At 34.2% G+C, this 20,933-nt stretch overlaps 1 protein-coding gene across 1 annotated transcript; it reads right to left on the bottom strand.

Moving 5' to 3' along the window:
- Window positions 1-1,141: 1,141 nt before the first annotated feature.
- AP5M1 (adaptor related protein complex 5 subunit mu 1) lies at window positions 1,142-20,676 on the bottom strand (the record flags this gene model as incomplete). The annotated part of the gene is made up of 9 exons (XM_084239941.1): window positions 1,142-1,175; window positions 2,976-3,054; window positions 5,059-5,155; window positions 7,385-7,503; window positions 7,595-7,680; window positions 8,520-8,659; window positions 10,121-10,348; window positions 15,241-15,886; window positions 20,603-20,676. The coding sequence occupies 9 exons, from the start codon at window positions 20,674-20,676 to the stop codon at window positions 1,142-1,144; spliced, it is 1,503 nt and encodes a 500-aa protein (XP_084096067.1).
- Window positions 20,677-20,933: the final 257 nt, after the last annotated feature.

Below are 20,933 nucleotides of genomic sequence, written 5' to 3'. Positions count from 1 at the left end.
CTTAAACCTGAGGACTGTTTATTAACATCCCTTTTCTGACCTTTGTCTTAGAAACAACCATTCTGCTGTGGCAGCGGGCACTGCATAGGCTCTGGATGATAACTTGACCTACTTACCTCCCAGGGTGGTGCAGGAGTCTGTGAATGTCTATAAAGTATTTTGAAATACTATAATAAAAACTAGAAGGATAACACTAGCAGTGTTTCTATGTATGAAATTGTGCTTTGAAAGTTCTTAAAATACAATGTATAAAACCATAATTTTAACTCCAATAATGAGCTGGAGTGAAAAACTTTGGTTTTACGAGACAAACTAATGTTTGGTCCATCAACAAAACTACTCTTGAGAATGCCTCATGAGGCTATTTATTTCAAGTCTGAGGTTTGTATCAACTATTTAAAAAGTAAAAAATTGTCTACCACTATAATGGTACATAACTTTACACTGCAAGGGTGTTGCTGGCTTTAAAGTTTAAAAACTAGTATTGGTAAAAAAATAAAGAAAAGAAGGGCTTTATCAAAATTATGAACTATCTTTCTGGAGTACATTTTTAGAAATTTAACATTTTTGTACCTTTTGGTCTACTAAAGATAATTACTCATATGACAGACATTATATTTCATAATCATATTTTGGCACTAAAAAGGAATTTAGCAATTTTGCATCTAGAGTAGGTCTGACACCATCCAAATCTTTAACTGGAAATAGGTGCTCATATTCACTGCAAATGCAAAGCATCTTTCAAGTTAAAAAATGCAAAGAATTGTTATCAAAGAAAATGAATAAAATCCATAGTGAGATAATTTTTTAGAAAATGATTGAAGTTTTAACCCAAGAAAGGACTCTTAGAGTGTCTTATAGCTTAGAATAAGAACATGTCAATCACGATTAAGCTTCTGGAATCGGAATCCCTTTGAAATGCAGCTGTTTCTTCTTTAATTGTGGCAGCAGACTCTGAAGAAAAGAAAGGTCCAGCCTTAAAGATGAGTAAGGAATACAAAATAGCTCAGGATTAGTTGTAGAGTTCAAAGGTCGCTAATTACACTAAGGAGTTCCCAGACACAGGGAAAACATTAAACAGGTCACCTACCAAACGGGAAACAGACTTTGTCTTCAGAAATTATCCTGAAGTGACAGGTTTCTAGACAAAATCAAAAGCATCACAGTGTGCCCAGCTGACCTCAATAGGATGAAAACATGAGTTGGTTTTAGTGTTGTAGTGTTATGTTAGATGGAATGGCAACAGATGGCATCAGATTCCCTCCTCACTGCCCCTACACTTTCCAATACTCCCTAAGATTTTCCTCAGGTTTCTAGAAATATCATTCACTGGTTTTCTGCCTGCTTATAAAGAAGGTTTTGCCTAGAGGAGTATTATATGGATTCTCTGCCTACTTACTAGATAAATGCCACTTACCTATTTAGTGTACTTTGCTAAAAATTTCTATAATCAAGATGTCCAAAATGGCTCCATTAATACTAACATAAATTAGATCAAATAGGTTATGGGCATGATTTTTCTGCTTTTAAGAGGAAAGATTTTATTATTGATTATCTATGGTTAAGCTAGAGTAATAAGTTAAAATGCTGGTCGGGCAGTTACTCTACTTTCTTTACTATTTGGGATAATTTTGAACACAGAACATTATGTTATAATAATGCCTTGCAGAAAATGAGTATTTATAACGAATAAGATAGACCCTATTTGAAAAAAATCGTATTTCAAATCCTAAATTTATATGCAATATCCCAGTTAGCTGCTTTTTCTAATCTTTTCCTTAAGACTCATAAAAAAACAGAAACCAAGATATAATTTAATTGAATATTAGTCTGTATTTTTAAAATAACACTTCTAATTCTGTTCTGTAAAAGGAAATGTGACACAGATTAAGTTTTGAAGATCTTGAGGTTTCATCTTTTCTTAAATGGTCACTTTAAGTCTAAAACTTGACAATGAACTGCTTCGAAAACAGAATGTGACAAATAATTAAGTGTAACACACAGGTAGAGAATATACAACTGGTTCTTGAAAAAGCAGAGAATGCAGATAAGAAAGCAAGAGGGCCAAATTTAGAATATACCATGAGATTGAAATATGATTAAATGATACTCTATCCACAGGATGACTTTTAATTTTTATCTGCATTTATTCATTAATCAGTATTAATGTAACAAGAAAGAAATATATCTAAATTTATCCTTAAAAATTTAGCTACAGACATTAAGGGATTACAAAATACTACGTTCATCTTCTGAAGTTATCCCATCCTGCTTAATGTGCTTACTAACATCATAAGCAAAATGTTATTGTGGCAGATTAATAAGCTTACCTGAAAAGTGATTCTATAACAAAAACAAACACCTTAAGTAGAAGTATTATTAGCCAATAGCATAGTTCTGATTAAGAACAGATTACTATTTAAAATGTTTTCCTTGGCTCTTTTCTCAGGAGTTTACAGTTGTTTCTAATGTGGTCTGTGGTATTCTGTAACAACACACTGTACTAGGGGCTTAGTACTGAGGTTTGGGAAAGCAAACAGTTTTTTTAATCTTGCATATCAACTATAATCCATCAATAGTTGTTGCCTGCACTGAGGATCCTGAGTCCTCTACCCAGGAGACTCAGAGGAGAAAGAGGGCTCTGATTGATTAGGCATGTCTGCCACAGGGGAAGGAACATGTAAGGCAGGGTGGCCAAGGGCTAGCCTAAAATAAACCTACAGTGAATCACTGTTTCACGCTCTGAATCATATATTTGAGTAAAATAAAAGGAAAACAAAATTGGAGCCGTTAGTCTTTAAAATGTTCTTTCAAACTGTATCAGACTAAAACATGAAATTGGAGCCTTTTATTATTAAATCATTCAATCATATTTTTCACTGATAGGTTGTATGCATATATATGAAAAATAAAAGACTGATTTATTTTAAGCTATGTTACTTTGTATAAATCCCACTTAAACATGAGACAGTTATAGTAATAATGATCCATATGTTACTGGAGCAGGGGCTTTAGAATTCCAGATGTAATAGTCAGAAGAAATTAGGTTCCGGTCTAAAAAAAAAAAAAAAAAAATAAGACAAATTATTTTACAAAAACTCAAAGAAGAGACTAAAGTCATGCTTTTTTAAACTTGTGGGATATATTTCAAGGAAAGTAATACTACGAAACATCCATTATAGTTCTATTTTATCAAGGCATTAAAAAACATGGGTTCATTAGATATTTGAATAATCTACCTTTCAGTTTATTTATGACAAATTTATGACACACTATAATTTATGCAAAATCTGCCATTTTTCCCTTCATATGTCCCCTAAATTGTGTTTCTTGTGGATCATTATTTCAACTACAAAGACATTAGGGAATTTTATATTGGTTTCTTTTATGATCTTCTCCATAATCCAGATTCTGATCTTGCTATTTTTTTCCTATTCAAAGAGTCAGAGACTGAAGTAAACAACTAACTTTACAGTAACATTTTAAATGTGGCTTTAGTAGTTTCTTATAGTTCTGATCAAATTTAACTTCTGCTTTATTAGCTTTAGACAAATGGCATCCCCTCTTTTATTATCCCATATAAAATACTTGTCTACTTGCATTCAAACCAAACCACTGGTTTGGTTAAACTGACATCATAATTTCATGCCTTCATTTTAAAAAATGCATTATAAAGACTTTCTTATATGAAAGCATTTCTATAAAACACAATCAAAAATATTATGTAAGATAAAGCCTAGTGAGGTAAAAAACATGGTTTCTTCTCTTTACATTACATAGATTTTATTATTGCCATTCACAAGTAATTCTTAGAATTCTGTAGTTCTGGGTTCTATAACTCTTGAAACTTTCAAGTACAGAGGTCTAGTCTATCTTTCCTATTTTGGGGACACTAATCCTTAGTTTAAGAAACATTTATCTAAATAGCTTTATTCTCCTTAATATATGTGGCAAAGATTTCTGTTTGCATTTCCTAAGTCTACCTCATTCTAGCTGCTTTCTATTCTTTTTTTCATTCCATGCCATAGATATGTAATTTGATCTGTATTAGACAGTTCTGAATTCACTTAATATTGAGAGGCAATATAACGTATGGTGAGGGGGTAAACAGCTCAATATTTTAGATTACCTATGAGACTGACATTATCTTTTTATATAATGTCTATAATATTATAGGTATCTTATCCATATTAATTGTACATATAATAATTTTCAGAGCATATACTACAGATTGGGACATTCTAGTAATATACATTTTTTTAAACATATTATATACTAAATGAAAGAGGTTATTTTAAATGGATAATTATGACCAATTTTTTCTTTTGATTAGTTTCAGAATATGATTATGACTTTGTGCCACTCTGTAAAAACCTTTATTTTGCCTTCATCTTGACAATAAAATCTGTATTCACACTATACAACTTAGTTCTGCAAATAGTTCAATAAAGCTCATAATAATAATAATGTTAATTTAAACACTAATAGCTAGCATTTAGTGCCAGGCACAAGGCACAACTCATTAATCCTAATAGTACCTTATGTGGTATTTTCTCCATTTCACAGATGAGGATGCTAATGGATCAGAGAGATTAGGGTCACACAGGTAGTAGTAAATAGCAAACTGGGGATGAAACCCAAGCAGGGATCTGGAACCATTTTATAGATGAGAAAACTAAAACATCTTCAAGTAGTACATTAGGTTGCCCAAAGTTACACAGCTAATAAATTCTGAGTCAGACTCAAGACCTTGTCTGTCCATCATTAAAGTTCCACTGAACAATCTATGAATGCAATAGTATATATTATAACCAGACCAAAACAAATACAGCTTTATAGGAAGCCTACCTCTATCCCAATTTATGCTCATCCAGATCATTTTATAAACAGAAGGCAGACAAGTATACACCCTGTTACACAGAATGGGTTCAGGCCAGAATTTTTATAAATTGGGACTATTTTCTGATCTCTTTCTGCTACATTTTAATTTTACTTTGTGTAATAATCTCATAACACCATTTTAATACCTTCAATTTAGTTTGAAGCTCTAAAACTTACATGTACTTATTTTTGGTTTTCCTGATGCAAAAACTTGAACCGAATGCTGATCTGCATAACACCCAGTGAGAGTGTAATCTAAGATCCTAAAGTGAAGCTAGAAAAAGGAGAGAAATTGAGATGATTACTTGGTAAAAATTATAGTTAAACTTTTTCCCTTGATATAATTTTAGGAACTTACCTTATACAGTTCACAAAATAAGAATTATAAATACTAAATTCAAACATTGTCTGGGTATGCATTTGTACACATACATAGAGTTTTTCCCTTCTTTGCAATAGGGCTGTTTCTTTGTAAGGGTGTCATTACGAAGTGCTTAACACACACCAGGTACTTCACTAACATGAACTCTAGTCCATACTGCAAAGTATCCTTACTTCATAAATAAGGGACTGAGTGAGAAATGAAAGCAACCAGCATCCCGGCATATATCTAGCAGAGCTGGCATTTAACTCAGACCTAACTGATTATTTACAAAAGCTGGTACTCCTTCCTCTATGTTGTCTGTTGTTCTCTATATTCTCTTTTATTGCTAAGGCTATCTGGATGTGATATACGTGTGGAGTAAAATCCCACAATTTGTTCTGAAAATTATCTGGAAATAGGAATTTTTATAATCTCTTTGAAATAAAGCTTACAGACATAGGTAAATCTAAAACAAGAAATGAGTATCACTATCATATTTCTGACTTCACTACTATTTCCCCTAATTCCTTTTATGTACAGGTTCCAATTTCTCTTCTTTAATTTATTTGATACCATTCTATTTAGGTTTTCCTGCTACATTTTTGTTAAGTCCTTCAATTTCCTTCATTGGCTCTTTTGAAACTTTTTCCTGCTTTCTCTTATCTTTTTTTTTTAAACTTTATTCATTTCTACTACCTTAACTATTTCTTCTCCATGGATAACACCTAAATTTTTAGATACAGTTGAGCTCTCTTTTGAGAATCAAGTTTTAGCCTCCAGCTATACACTGAACAGTTACATTATTGCTCTCACTAGCAATTTATATGATATGAAGTCTACTCCCTCCCAACTCTCTCCATATCAGTACTTTCTTCTAAATATATCATCCATTCATCAAATATTTATGTGCTAGATACTAAGCTAGATGTGGGAGATAAAACGATGAATGAAAGACTCACCTGGTCTCTGTTCTCTGGGGTTTTAAATCTGGTTTAAGTTACATATATTTTTAAAATAATATTACCTTGACTTAAAACTATTTCTTGTGTTATATTTAATTAGGGACCAAGGCTTTACCTTTATCACAGGTCTCACAGCAGCATCATCCTTTTACTCCTGTCTCTCTCATTCTGTGACAATTTACTAGTTCAGTATTACTAACTTACTAATTTTCATTTGGATACTAATATAGTAAAAGTAGTTACTTTGTCTCTTCTTTCCCCACCGCCCCCATTCACCTTCCTCACATTCATGAGCAATATTCATCAAGTAGTTTTTTGTAAGATGACTCAGTACTCAAAGTGTAACATTGTCTAGTGAAGGAATAAAATTATATAATCCAGCCCTCAACTATTCTTTCTGTTTCTATCACTGGTTCCTAGTGTGCCTTGTTCATTCTTCTTCATTCTTTTGAGTCATTTCTTCACCTATACAAATCTTAGTCCTCAAACCTTTATGCTCATGTTTACCTCAAAGAGCTTTATTTAAACTTCATCTCTGCTGCAAAGCTTTTCTTGACCACTTCAGTCAGAAGTGTTCATTCTTTCCTTGAAACATCAAAGGGAGTGGCACTGATCAATTACTGACAATGCATTACTGAAACACCTCTATAGGGCATAAAACACCTTTACATCTCATGTGTTAAGAGCTGGGTAAAACTAGTTAAGTTGGGGCTATTTAGGTTATGCTTAACTATTTCAACTTAAATTTTTTTTTAAAGATTTATTTATTTATTTATACAAGCACTGGGTACAGTCAGAAGCGCGGGAGGGTGAGAGAATTCACCAGAGTCAGACGGAGAGTAGAGCAGGCAGACTGACGAAGTACACTGCTGAGGGGAGCAGCGGGCGGCAGGAGAGGTCTGCGCACCATGTGGGACCCTCACCTGGAGGCCAGGGATCGAACCAGCACTGCAGAGGCTGTGGGCAGCTTCGCAACCCAGCGCTCAACCGCTGTGCCACTGGGGAGGCCCCTCAACTTAAATATTTTTTAAGCATTAAGTGAAATAAAAAGTAACTAATACTAAACAAAATAATCTTAAAATGGCTAGAAAAAATGAAAAGATCAATTAAGATACATGCAACTTAGAAATGAAGCAAGGCATTTAAGATACTTAGCCACAGACATATATAGATATACCTTTAAATATGCTGTACCTCCAATGCAAATCTGGTCAAATGGCTGTTTCTCATGGCTCTTGGCTCCAAAAGTTACAGTTCCAGAAAGATTAATTTCCATTGATTTGGGGAATTTCTGTCCTAAAGACACAAATGCATCAACCGACTACATCAAGTAAATTTTACAACAAATGAATGGAAAAAAAAAATCAATAAACAAAACCTAGCTTACCAATAATCCAGATTAATAAGCTTTTCTCTCGAAATACTTCAAGCTGGCCAAAACTAACTTTGCATTCCACATGTGTGATTGGACCTCTTCAAAAAAAGAAAAGTAAAAACAATCATAGATAGTTCTGTTCCCTGTTCTAGCTCTGGTGAATTCTCTTACCCTCCCGCGCTTCTGACTGTATCCAGTGCTTGTATAAATAAATAAATCTTTAAAAAAACAAACAAAAACAAAAAACAATCACAGATATAAGTTTTAGGAAACCCACATCAGATCTTGCTATTACTACTTAACACAACGATAGCAAAAAAGTAGATCTGTATTTAAGTTTGCATAATAGAGTAGAACAAATAATGAATATTTGATCTAAAAAAAAATAAAACCCACCAGAAACAATGAACATTTCTGGCAATGATACACATTTCTTTATTAATTCTAACAGCAACTATAAAATCATACAGAATGTATCACACAATCACATGAATTGACATATTAAAATCATGATTTTACTGTACATATAGGTGTCCGTTGAAAAGGACTATGTTCTAGTATAAATTAAAAGAATGGATAAAGAAATAATCATATGACATAATGGCTTCATAAGCCAGGTACTGTTAGTTGGACTTGACAGGTATATATAGAATGCAGAGAAATTGCTGTAAATAAAGCCAGGGTGAACTATCCCTGAAGAAAGTACATTGGTTTACATTTATAATATACTAGTAAGTTTAACCAGAAAAATAAAGGCATGTTTAAGAGTAGAGATTATTTTTATGATAATGCTTTGATACGGAATCAGGGTTCATTTGAATAATATAAAATTTTTAGAACATAAAAACAACGTAAGAAATTAGGACAATTTACTGTATGGCAGTGGAAGTGTACTATGGAAGGCAGAAATCATGGCATCATATTATTTTATTCTTACCTATTGTAAAAAGGTATCTGAGCTTCACAAAATTCAAAATTATTTTTCACACTTTCATGAAGTTTTAAATTAACTGTTAATTTTAGTTGTATGTCTTCTTCTTTCATTTGGTAAAAACCCAAAATTGGTGGGACAGGGACCTGGAAACAAATTATATAAACAAATTTTTATATAATCTCAGAATAACATGTCTAAAATATCAATGGTAAATGAGAAAAGGCTTGTAGTAATATGCAGAGATATAGATTATATGCCTTGAAAGACCAATGGCTTACTCCAAGTTTTTTTTAATTGAAAAAATTAAAATTGTTTATAACATTATATAGATTTCAGATGTCATTATAAATCACTATCTGTGTGGACTATATCATTCCTAGTTGTTTTGGTAATAGATGATGGGTCTCCTTTGTTCTAAGGGCAGAATTCGTCCATCTTTCTGTTTCCAGAGATGAGAAAGGTGCTTTATAAAGGTATGCAATACATTCTTTTTCATACTCTTGTTCAACCAGGTTTATGCCCTACAGGTTCTCTATAACCTGCAACACAGGTGTAGACTAGACTTATTGATCACTGTTACCCTGTCAACAATCCCTATTGCTCTGTGTGTATTTTGTGATTTCTACACCCTCTAGCTCAGAAGTAGCTCAATTGGTTATCAAGATTGAAGAGGAAACAATCTGTAGCCTAGGGTTGGCAATTACTCTTTTTGGTACCTTTGATGTAAGGTACATAGAGACACTTTCCTTATACACTGTATGTCTTAAGCTGTAATGTAATGCACAAGCAGAGAACACCTATTAAAAAAGAGATGAGATAGACAGTGTAGATCTTGGGCATAGAGTGTATTACTGAATTTTAATTTTCTGACTCTAGACCCAGTCTGAGTCTACTTCTTATCTTTGAATGGCAATGAGGTTGCCTCTTCTATTCTGAGAATAAATTCCGTTTACTTAAGCTTGTATGAGTAGGTTCTTCTAAACTACTGATTCACAACTAGGAAAAGAGACTAATGGTATAGTAGAAAAGATTATGTTTTAGATCTGGAAAATTTGGTTTGAAATCCAGAATCCACTATCAGTTATAGGATCTTGTGCAAGTCATGTACCTTTTCTGAGATTCTCCTCATTTGTAAAATGGGACTAACTCAACCTTAAATTTTTTTTTTGAAGTATTAGAAAAAATATATATAAGGTACTTAGGACAATACATGACACACAGCAGTTATTCAATAAGCAATACATGCTATTAATATTAAATAATTGTAACGTTACCTGAAATTATAAGAATTTTATGTTTATGGTTCAGACTATGACTAAATCATACCAGGATCTAGCCTATGACCATGGACTCCTCATTATGGAAGATTAAAAAAATAATAATAATTACCATAACTTTGAAAACCATTCAGTGCTATCACAGACACCAGAAATAAGAGGCATTCTATTCAAAGAAGTGAGTCTTCACTTTCATTCAATTATTGTCTGGTAATAACTCATTGAAAAGTTCTCATTTTGGACCAAGTAACTTTGCATGAGTAACTTGCTTAGAGAATTTATAGATATAAGATGAGCAAAATCTCAACTTTTCTAAGGTTGTTTTACCTGGGAAGTATAGTAGCATAAGTTGAATGACTCCAAAGGTGGAGTGAAAGGAAACTTGTAAGGTCCACTAAATGCAGAATCATCCATTGCATCAATACTGCTAGAAGTCAGAATGGCAGAGTCAAGAGAAGTCACACAAGGATGAACTAGAATATCCTGAAGTGGAGATCCATTAGTGGGGAGACTCAAGCTGATGGTAACATTTGGCATGATTCCCTCTAAATCACACTACAATACAAACAGAAAGAGATATTAATATTACTAGAATCTTAAAAGTACACATCTTCTGGGTAAAGCTTTTCTAAATTTATCTGAGTCATAGTCCACAACTTAACTTGCCTTTTTCTCAAGATGATGTTCTCCTGGCTTTCTATCATGCTTTTATTTCTTTTTTCATTTAAAAATGGAAATTTTAGTTACAGTGAAAACACAAGCTTATCACTGAAGACATTTAAGAAGACTAAATTAAATTTCTCCATGACCCTACCATCAGTTAACAGTTTAAAACAGCGTATTTTTTTCCGCAGTTCATATATCTTCATGTTTTCTTTATAAAATCAGGATATATACACATAATGACAAGCATAAAGAAATAATGCTGCATCCTACCTTATTCACAAAAAACATTATTTTCCCATGGCCTTAAGTACTTTGTTTTTTATTCTATTGATAACATTGGCTTATCATGCTTATAGAATCCTAAGTCAGAAACCAGAAATGTTTTCCTAGAGCCCTCTACTTATATCTAAAACCCTTAAAAAACTTTTAAATCTGCTTATTCTCCATTCCTGTTACAAATACATTGGTACAGGCTCTTAAAATCTGTCCTAGCCCTCAACATGTATCTAGATTTGCTTTCCTCTAATCAATCCATTGTGCATGCCAGAGCTTTCTTAATGAAACATAATTCTAATTGTATTGTACCCATGCTCAAGACCTTTCAGTAGTTCACCCTTGGTTTTATATTACTTTTAAAGCCTTTCATTGTTTGTCTCCCATCTACCTCTTTAATCATTTTGTCCTGCAACTAACATTATACTAGATTCTTAAATTTCACTATTCAAATCACAATTTCCTTTTTTTTTTTTTGGTCTCATCCTCCTTGGACAGTTTTGATCGCGTTGGCATGGAGCCACTTCTGACAGCACTTGCATGCTTCCTTCGTCTTAGATTTTTGGGTCTCAGCCTGAAGCTTCACGTGAGCTGACTTCAGCTTGTGGGTGTGTTCCCTGAGAATCTGACTGCTTTTGAACACATTTCTCTTCACTTTCAGGTATAGACTGTGCTACATTATCTTCTGAGCCACCTGTGCAGACTTCTTATCCTCATCCAGGTTAGCCTTCTTGGGCATTCAAGTGTTCTCAGTATCCTTTTGTTTACCTATGTCCATATGCCTGCTTTCCTGGTAGGCCAAGTTGTTTTTTTTTGGCATTGAGCTTGGGGCTGGAGAGTCACAGGCTCCTGCATGATCAGCCTGTATTTGATTATCATTTGGATTGCTGACAGCAGTTGGTATTGGGGACTTGATTGGTTTCATTAGGGTCCCATCACACCTTCTTTTTGCAATAGCAGAGGACACTAGAGTATTCTCAAGACTGGCCACAATGTAAAGGGAAATCATAATTTCTTATACCTCTATATTTTTATATTAGCTAGTCCTGTAAGCTATAATCTTTCACTTTGTAAACTCAGTTCATTTAATGCTTTGTCTGAAGCTTTATCATCTACACTGTCATTTCTACAGCCTACCTCTGCTATGTAGAGAAAGTCAGGATCTTCTTCCTTAGGTGGTCTGGGTCAGTTTGCCAACAAATGGTAACTTATAAGAGATTTGGAAGGTAGAAGGGGAAGGGAAGTCAATATTCTTGGAAGGTCAGAAGCCAGTTATAAGAGATTTGAAGACCATCGTCTGAGCTCCTGCTTTAAGGCTGTTGTGGGCAGATGCAGCATTTTGATAGACATGTCTATGAGTTTCTCTTTGATGTTGTAAGATGTGGTAGTTTCTCAACTTTCTCTGTGAACTCTGGTTTCTCCATATACTTCCACTCTCCAGACTCAAGTCATTAATGACTATTTCTGGAAGGCTGTAGTTAGAGGATCAAAGATTTTCACTCACTCAGCTCTTATATTCGAGTTAGCCCTAATTCTTATTCTAAACAACCTTACTCCCACAGATCTTGTTGGGTTCTTTTCTGACCTGAGCCTACTGATATGTCTTACTTAGGTATATATGGATAGTCAGATTTCCTTTGTACCTCAACTCTAACTTGACATTTACCCAATTAAAACTAGACAACCGAGCCATGGAAGACTTATTGAATGCTAGGTTTGGTTAGACCTGGGACTCAGCAGGTATAATGTTGAGTTTCAAATGCAAGCATCTAGTTCCACTATCATTTGCACAATCTGCATCATGCAATAATTGCCCTTCCCTTTTGGTTATTGTCTGTGCTCCTTTTGTTTCCTTCTTGATATTTTCAGTTCTCTGAAAGCAAGAATTGTTATATTTTTCTTTGTATCTCTAGTGTGTAGCACACTGTTCATCAAAACAGTATCTTTTTGTAATTATGTACCCTACCTTTGTTTCCAATTCTAATATGAAATATTTCTCTTTTAAAAGTTTTATCTACTGTTTGATATATTTGTGAATTCAAGGATTTATTTGCCATACATCATATGCATTTAGAGAATAGGCAGACACTATGAACAGTCACCTGTAACTAGTGACAGATTCAAGAATGCCAATCACATTTGAAAATAAAAAAGTCAAATAAGCGTACTCTGAATCAACTGCTACCTCATTCTCTATATGTGAATGAGCAAGGACTTTTTTTTTTAAGTTTTTTTTTTTTTTTTTTTTATAGAGGCATGCTTTATTTATTTGTTTGCTGGTTTGTTTGTTTGTTTTGTTTATACATGCACTGGGTACAGTCAGAAGCACGGGAGGGTGAGAGAATTCACCAGAGCCAGAGCGGGGAGCAGAGCAGGCAGAAGGACCGAAGTACACTGCTGAGGGGAGCAGCGGGCGGCAGGAGAGGTCTGCACACCATGTGGGACCCTCCTCTGGTGGCCGGGGAGCAGCCGGGGATCGAACCGGCGCCGCAGAGGCCGCGCGCAGTTTCGCAACCCAGCGCTCAACCACTGCGCCACCGGGGAGGCCCTAAGTTTTGTTTTTTAATAGATATTTTACTACAGAGATAATAAAATGAACGAGTACTGCTAAAATTTTTAAATATTGTTTACATTTACTAAATTAGCCTCTAACAGTTTAACATCCTTAAAGGGATAAAACCACAACCATAATAGAAACTACCAACAAATTATCCTATATAGGCATTTAAAATACCATATCACTAGCCATTTACTATAGGATAGTATTCATTCTAGAAGAAATCCATGTGCTACACTTTAAATCAATGTGACATATGAAAATCTAGACTTTTAGCTACAAATTGTAAAAATAAAAGGGACCTTATCTGATTTTAAAAATGACTTAAAGACTTAACAAATTATGTGAGCTTTTCAAAGACATACACAGAATTGGTAGTGTGAGGACTATAACTTGAGTCCATTGAATTTCAGATCATGAAGTTTTCTATTAGGATTATGAAGATAATTATTTCCATACAACAGGCTTCACCATAAAATTTACCTTAAGTACTATAAATATACAATAATTTAAATACATACAATAAGAACCAATCCAAAACTCCCATAATAATTTAAGGTCAGTCTATCAATGAACTGAGATATTTAAACACTGATATTAATAAATAACAAAATATATATATAATGTATTCTCTTCTTATTGCCACACAGAATAAAAATAGAGTAATGGTGATTTTTCCTACTTTTATTTCACAGAACTTAAGAGAAAAATGGATTCAACTACTTTTAAGACTTATCAATGACCTTATCAGTGACTTAATTTTGGAGCCACTTAACATTTTTAATAAAATTAATAATTGGAGCATTTTTGATTATGATAGAAGTTAAAACAGATACAAACTCTTATGTTATTTTATATTTTGAAAAGAAAGACCCAATTTGTCTGCTAGAACTATTCTCTCTCCTTGAAATCGATTTTCATTTCTAAGATTTGTACATAGGTACTCAACATTATATTTGACATATAGAAAGTTCACATTCATAAGTACCACGAATAGAGGGAAATATTAGAAAAATAAAGACATTGTGAATATTAATATGCACCAGTACAAATTTCACTTGGAGGATTTTTATTCCTTATCATTACTGAACACTATCACTGCTCTATTTCTATTGTCTTTTCCTATTTTCTAACCTTAAACCAGATTATCAATATTAACCTATTGATTGAAGTAAAACAAGAGCTCTTCAAAATTACCTTGGATATTAAGTGAGAGATTTGTCAAATTCACTCCTCTAGAGAAAATGGAAAGTAGGTACGGTGGTTTCAAAATATTTTCACAAATTCTAACATTGTTCTCTGCAAAAAGTAGGAACTTTTGGTAGAATTAGTAACTGTTCTAATGAGTATAAAAGTGGTGGCAGTGGTGCTATGTGGCCTCTTAATTTAGGTAAAAAAAGTTTCCAACTATGCTGTCTAGTTCTCTTTTGGGTCACTGGGTCTAAAGGAAGTCAGTTACCAAGTTGTGAGAACATCCTGAAATAGCCTGTTGAGAACTCTATGGAGAATGGAACTGCAGGAAGATCTCCCACCAAGAGCCATGCTATGCTGTGTGGTAAGTTAGCCATGCGACTGAATTACCACACAGCCTCAAAGGTTCATGTGACTGTAAACTCAGCTGAAATCTTGACTGCAACTTTACGAGAACCCCCACACTAAAAGCTCCCAGCTAAGCTGCTTCTGATCTGACCCATAAAAACTATGAAGATAATAAATGCTTATTGCTGGGGAAGTGGGGCAATTCATTACACTGCAATGTATAACTTATACAATTAGTAAAGAATGCAAAAAGGTAACAAAATTTCACCTGAATCTCACATCTCGTAATTGCTGCTTATGTTATAAAAATCAAGAATGTCATAAAACAATGAAAACAAAGTGAGCAAATTTTACTTTTCTTCATAGATATTAAGTGGCATGATAAAACAAGGGCTGGGAAAAAAAAACTCACCTTGCAAGTGACAGCTCCCACGACTTGCCATGTATCTGCTATATCCTGTTTGTCATACTGCATGGATTTTACCTTTTCAGTGATAGAAATAGAAACTTGTGGCTTTCCTTTATATGTTCCAGTTTTCCAGGCTGGTTGCTTTTGTGACTGAATTACAGAAGCAAAATTAATACTATCTAATGAATTCTGTAAGTTGGCATCTAACAAAGTACCAAACGGACAAGTCTGTAGAAGCAAATCAGACAATTGGTTCAATTTTGTATTCAGCTCAGTGTCACTTTTTTGACCTGAGTAAAGAAAATCCTGCACCCCAAAAAGTAGTTCAAAGCCTTGTGAAATTCCACTGATACTGATTAATGCTGGACGAGGGGATAACCCTTGTTCAACGAGTGGTGCGCAAGCATATATCATGCCATTCTTCAGAAAAGCGACAACTGGCCAGAGTTCTTCACCTCCAATTGGGAGTCCATAGACAGATGTTTTGTTGATGTGTGAACAGCTATCACGAGTCTGCACAAAGTCCTTAGCATTATCCGATAACCTAAGTTCGAAGAGCAGTGCTTTAAGAAAGGGACCATCATCAGGTATAGGCATATAACTTGCTCCATTGAAGACTTTAGCTCGTTTTTCAACAGTTGGGTACCTTCTGCATTATAGAAACAAAAACATCATAAATGATTCTTCCACATAAAATAAAAATGGGAGAATCCAAAAACAAAACCCAAAACACAAGGCAGCAGTTACAACAATAAAATACATAATATATATACACACTTACAAAAGCCACAACCCCCCCCCCCAAATTAAATCACATGTTAAATTCTTAATAGTGTAACTAGCGATAGTATACTTGGTATATTATCTCAAATGATAAAGTGTCATTATTTTTTATTGAAAGTATCTAATTCAATTTACTTTTTCAAATAGGTAGAGTTCATGAGTCTAATTTAAAATTCTAGTCTCTTGGCTACTCAGATTTCCTTTTGGAAAGTAAATAGCTGGGAATATTTTATTTCCAAGGAGTAAATAGCTGAAAATATTTTAGGCATCTATAAGGACATTTTTTCTGATTCCATCTTAGTAGAGGAGGATCAAAAGAACTGGTAGAGTTTATCTGTCCACAACTTTGGATTCCCAAGTTGAAATGATACAATTTTAAAAGGAATGTTCTATTCTACTCAACTGCAACAAATTAACAGGTACCCTGAATTGCTTTCCTATCCCCCCTAAAATACACAGGACCATTTTAGAAATAATGGCTTATCGCTATAAAATCTGAATATTCTTTTATGGTTTGCATGCTTTAAGCTGAATGGTAAGTAACCAATTCATCTTCTTTTGGAAAGAAACAATGGAAGGTACTTCTGCTCATTCAAAGAAATGTTAGATCACTTTTTCTTAGTTTACAAAAATATACCTTTTTCTTACTCCTCCTTTCTCTACTACAATGTCCAGAATAAAATACTCTATTAGCTATTAACTTTTGTGTAAGTCACTTAACTTCCCTAAGTCTATTATCTTAGTTGTAAAATTAAGGGGTGGCTAAAGAATATATCGGTAATTCTCATCAAGGATCAGGAATACGGCCAAAACAATTTTTCTCACTAACACTACTAATAACATAGAAATGCTTGTTATTAATTTTTAAGAAGAAATATAAGAATGTATTCGAAGTCATCCATGTATTTAGTGAACCTCACTCATTTACATCCTGATCCATTTTCTTTCTTTTTTTTTTAAAGATTTATTTATTTATTTATTTATTTATTTAGTTATTTATTTATAAAACCACTGGGTACAGCCAGAAGTACGGGAGGGTGAGAGAATTCACCAGAGACAGAGCGGGGAACAGAACAGGCAGACTGACGAAAAACACTGCTGAGGGGAGCAGTAGGTGTGGCAGGAGAGGTCTGCGCAACCAGCGCTGCAGAGGCTGCGGGCAGCTTTGCGGCCCAGCACTCAACCGCTGCGCCACCAGGGGAGGCCCCTGATCCATTTTCTTGATTGAGAAAGGGGAAGGAAGAACTAGCAGTCCAGAAGTTGCCCAGCAAGTGAACACCACTTCTTTCTCTAAATCTCTGAATAAGAATAGGTGAGAACTTTGGACTAAACTTTAGTCCAGTTTCTTATCGTCTAGTTATCTAGAGAATAATAAAAGTTTTTCTTAAGTGTAAAGCTTATGATTAAATGTTAAGAAAAGAAGTTAATCTGGGACCTCATACAATGCCTCAATATATGCTCAGTAAATAGTGTTGGATAACTCACTTGTTATTTCAGACTTATTCTAGGACTTTCTAAAAACAGGACTCAAACATTAAGTGGCCCTGCAACTATACAATACCAACCTAAGCCAGACATGAGCTAACACTTCTGTTATTTATTTGGATGGTAAGTCTCTAAATCACAATCTAAGCAAAATTTTGTTGTGGGGGGGGGAAAAAGTAGTTCAAAGAAAGATTGATTGCGTTTTTAAATCTTAAATGATGGTTATTATCCTTTGGCATATGTGTGATAACAAGTCAGTGCATATCTGCTAAGCCCTAATACCAGTCCCAAGAGGTCAGAAAATTGAAAGTAACAAAAGTTAACTTGTTCAGTGGTACAGAATAAATAATAGAATTATTTGAACCCACATGCTATGTCCATAGAGAAACCTATCTAAAATTTTCTTCTGATACAGTGGGAAAAAAATTCTGGAAAGTATGAATTTTTGAGACTTATTTTGTAAAAACAAAAAATTTAACCTCTATGAAATATTAAGATAAGCTACAAAGACATAGATATATAGTATGGTATTGGCACAAGAATGGACAAAATAATAGAACTGAGACAGACCAATGTTTATCTGGGAGGCATAATAAACATCATCAACAGCACCACAACAATCATTAGGGGAAAATATACATACATATACATATATATATATATATATATATCTCCACACACACACATACACATATACTGCTTGGAAGGTGATGTTAAAAAACTGGACTCCAGTATACTGAAAAAAATGAAATGGGATTCCCATTATTTCATATCCAAAGATGGACTACAGATGGATTAAAGGCCTAAATATAACAGACAAAATGATAAAGATAAGAGAAGGTAATACTGGAAAGTATCTTTGGAAAATAAGGGTAGGGAAAGGTTTCAACAAATCCTCCCAAATGCTAATTACTTTGATTGCAATAAAATTAGTAAGATTTCTGTATAACCAAAAACAACATAAAGTTATTTGACAATGATAAATTAGGAGAAAAATACCTATAATAGCTAAAAATTATGTAAGACTAGTATCAAGAATACAAAATATATTTTGCATACTAACAGGAAAAAAACAAAAACTCTCAAAGAAAAAACAGACAAAGGAGACATAAATATACGTAGAGAAATTATATATATATTTATATATTTATACACATACATACACACACACACACACACACGTGCATGCACAGCACAGAAGAGGAAATCCAAAGGGCTAACACAGAGAAATGCAAATGATATTAAGATATCCTTTATGCCAATACTGACAAAACTTAGAATAAATGTTAGGAAAGAATGGAGAGGTTGGAATGCTTGCTCACTGATGGTGAGAGTATAGACTGGTGAAAGTACTCTGATGAGTAACTGTTTGGCAGTATTTAGCCAAAATCAGCATAGATAAGTCTTATAGGTCTCTCTGAAGACTGTTCTTATGGCTAAGTTGGAGGCAAACTGGGAGATCATCACAAAAGAAAGGAGACAGGTGAAATGTGGAGGTGGGGTGACCACGACAGAACAAGAAGAAGCAGTGGTATAGATGTGCACTGGCCAATATAGTAGCCACTAACTATACGTGGCTATTTAAACTTAAAAATTGAGTTCCTTAGTTACAATATCCACATTTCAAAGGTTTAATAGCTACATATGACTAGCAGCTACATATCAGCATAAATTTAGAACATTTTCCATTTACACCATTGCAGAAAATTCTATTGGTCAGCACAGCTCTAGATGAATACAAAGTAACATAGGTATTTCTTTATAATGCTGAGAAATCTGAAACATGTAAGAAAAGAGAAGTCTATAGCACATCTAATTATGAATTATGTAATTTGAAAAATGCACACACAAATTCACAAATAAAAGGGCAGCAAGAAACTATACCAGTAACTTGTGAGGGAGAGGGGAATGACAAGAATAAAGATACTCAAAGGAATATATAAATAAAATGAGAAGTCCATTGGATGGACCAATGAGGTTATTAACCTCCTTACTTGAGGTACAACAATAAACATAAACCAGTTAATACCGGGTTATAGATGGTGGTCAACTCTAATACTTCCAATAACAAAACTTGGTTAGGTTGCAAGGAGGGAATTTTTCATATCCACGTTGCCAACCATTTTCCGTTTAAAATTACTCATCCTTATCTGCCTCAATCTCAATTCAGTTACTTGCTCCTTCCTTATAGTTTTTCTCAAGGAAGAATGAAATTGTAGGCAAGAAAAAACTGTTAATGGGCACTGAGAATAAAATGAGAAAATTACTCAACACCACCACACTTTACAAATGAGTTACTGTGTAGTTCTTTACACAGCTATTATGATAAAATGTGGCAAATTCTAAAAGGGGAACCAGATCAATTTACACCCTGAAAGAAAAGGTGACTAGAACTTATTTTTGTATTTTTTTAATTTCCATTAACAATTAATTAACTATGTGAAAATTTCTAGAAATAAAATGTAGCAAGATGAAATAACCATCTGATACTAAGCAAGAACTTTCTATGAATTAAATGTCCTCCAATGTTTTTCTTACTGAAAGCAGAAAAATCTGAAACATGGTTAGCGTTTTCATCCTTTCCTTTCGTCATTCGATATCAATCCTAAGCAGGTCAAGTTAGTTTTAACATATTGCAATATGTTACTAAGCAAGAACTTTCTATGAATTAAATGTCCTCCAATGTTTTTCTTACTGAAAGCAGAAAAATCTGAAACATGGTTAGCGTTTTCATCCTTTCCTTTCGTCATTCGATATCAATCCTAAGCAGGTCAAGTTAGTTTTAACATATTGCAATACTATTACTAAGTATAGTAATACTAAACATAGCAAATACATAGGCATGCTAAAATACAGTAAAACTAATGTTAGAAGACACATAACACTTAACATGTGTCAACTCTCAACACTTAACATGTGTCAACTCTCACTTCTCAAAACACTGAAGTAGTAGTACTATAAAAATCTCTGTTTAACAGATGAAGCAGAGGTTAAGTAACTTGCCAAGGTGAAGGCCCGGGGACACACTGCCACACAAATCTATGCTCCATCATCCATCTTCGAGTCATCATTTCTGAGGATTCAGACAGACATTTACCTGGAGAATCTGACGGTGCCACAGAGTGGAGTTCCCGGTTCGTGGCTTATGAGCCACACCGCCCGCTGGGCCATGATTAGCCACTAAAGCGTCAGCTCATCTCCAGGTCCCCACCATGGAAGAGCGCAGACCTGATTTCTCTAATGGGCTGTTAGCAGAAGCCCCGAGCTTCACTCATCCCATCCTACCAAAACCAGATGCTGCCACCTCTGCCCTACCAAAGCCAGATCGGGCTCAGCAGAGAAGCAGCTCCTTCACGAGAGGTGACTAAAACCTTTGAGTTTCTCCTACTAACACATCCGACCCAAACTTCTGTGAATCCGCACCCAGC

Source organism: Talpa europaea (genome assembly GCF_964194135.1).
Source record: "Talpa europaea genome assembly, chromosome: 8".
Classification (NCBI taxonomy): Eukaryota; Metazoa; Chordata; class Mammalia; order Eulipotyphla; family Talpidae; genus Talpa; species Talpa europaea.
The sequence above is the reverse complement of the archived record's forward strand: the minus strand, read 5'-3'. Positions and strand labels throughout refer to the sequence as shown.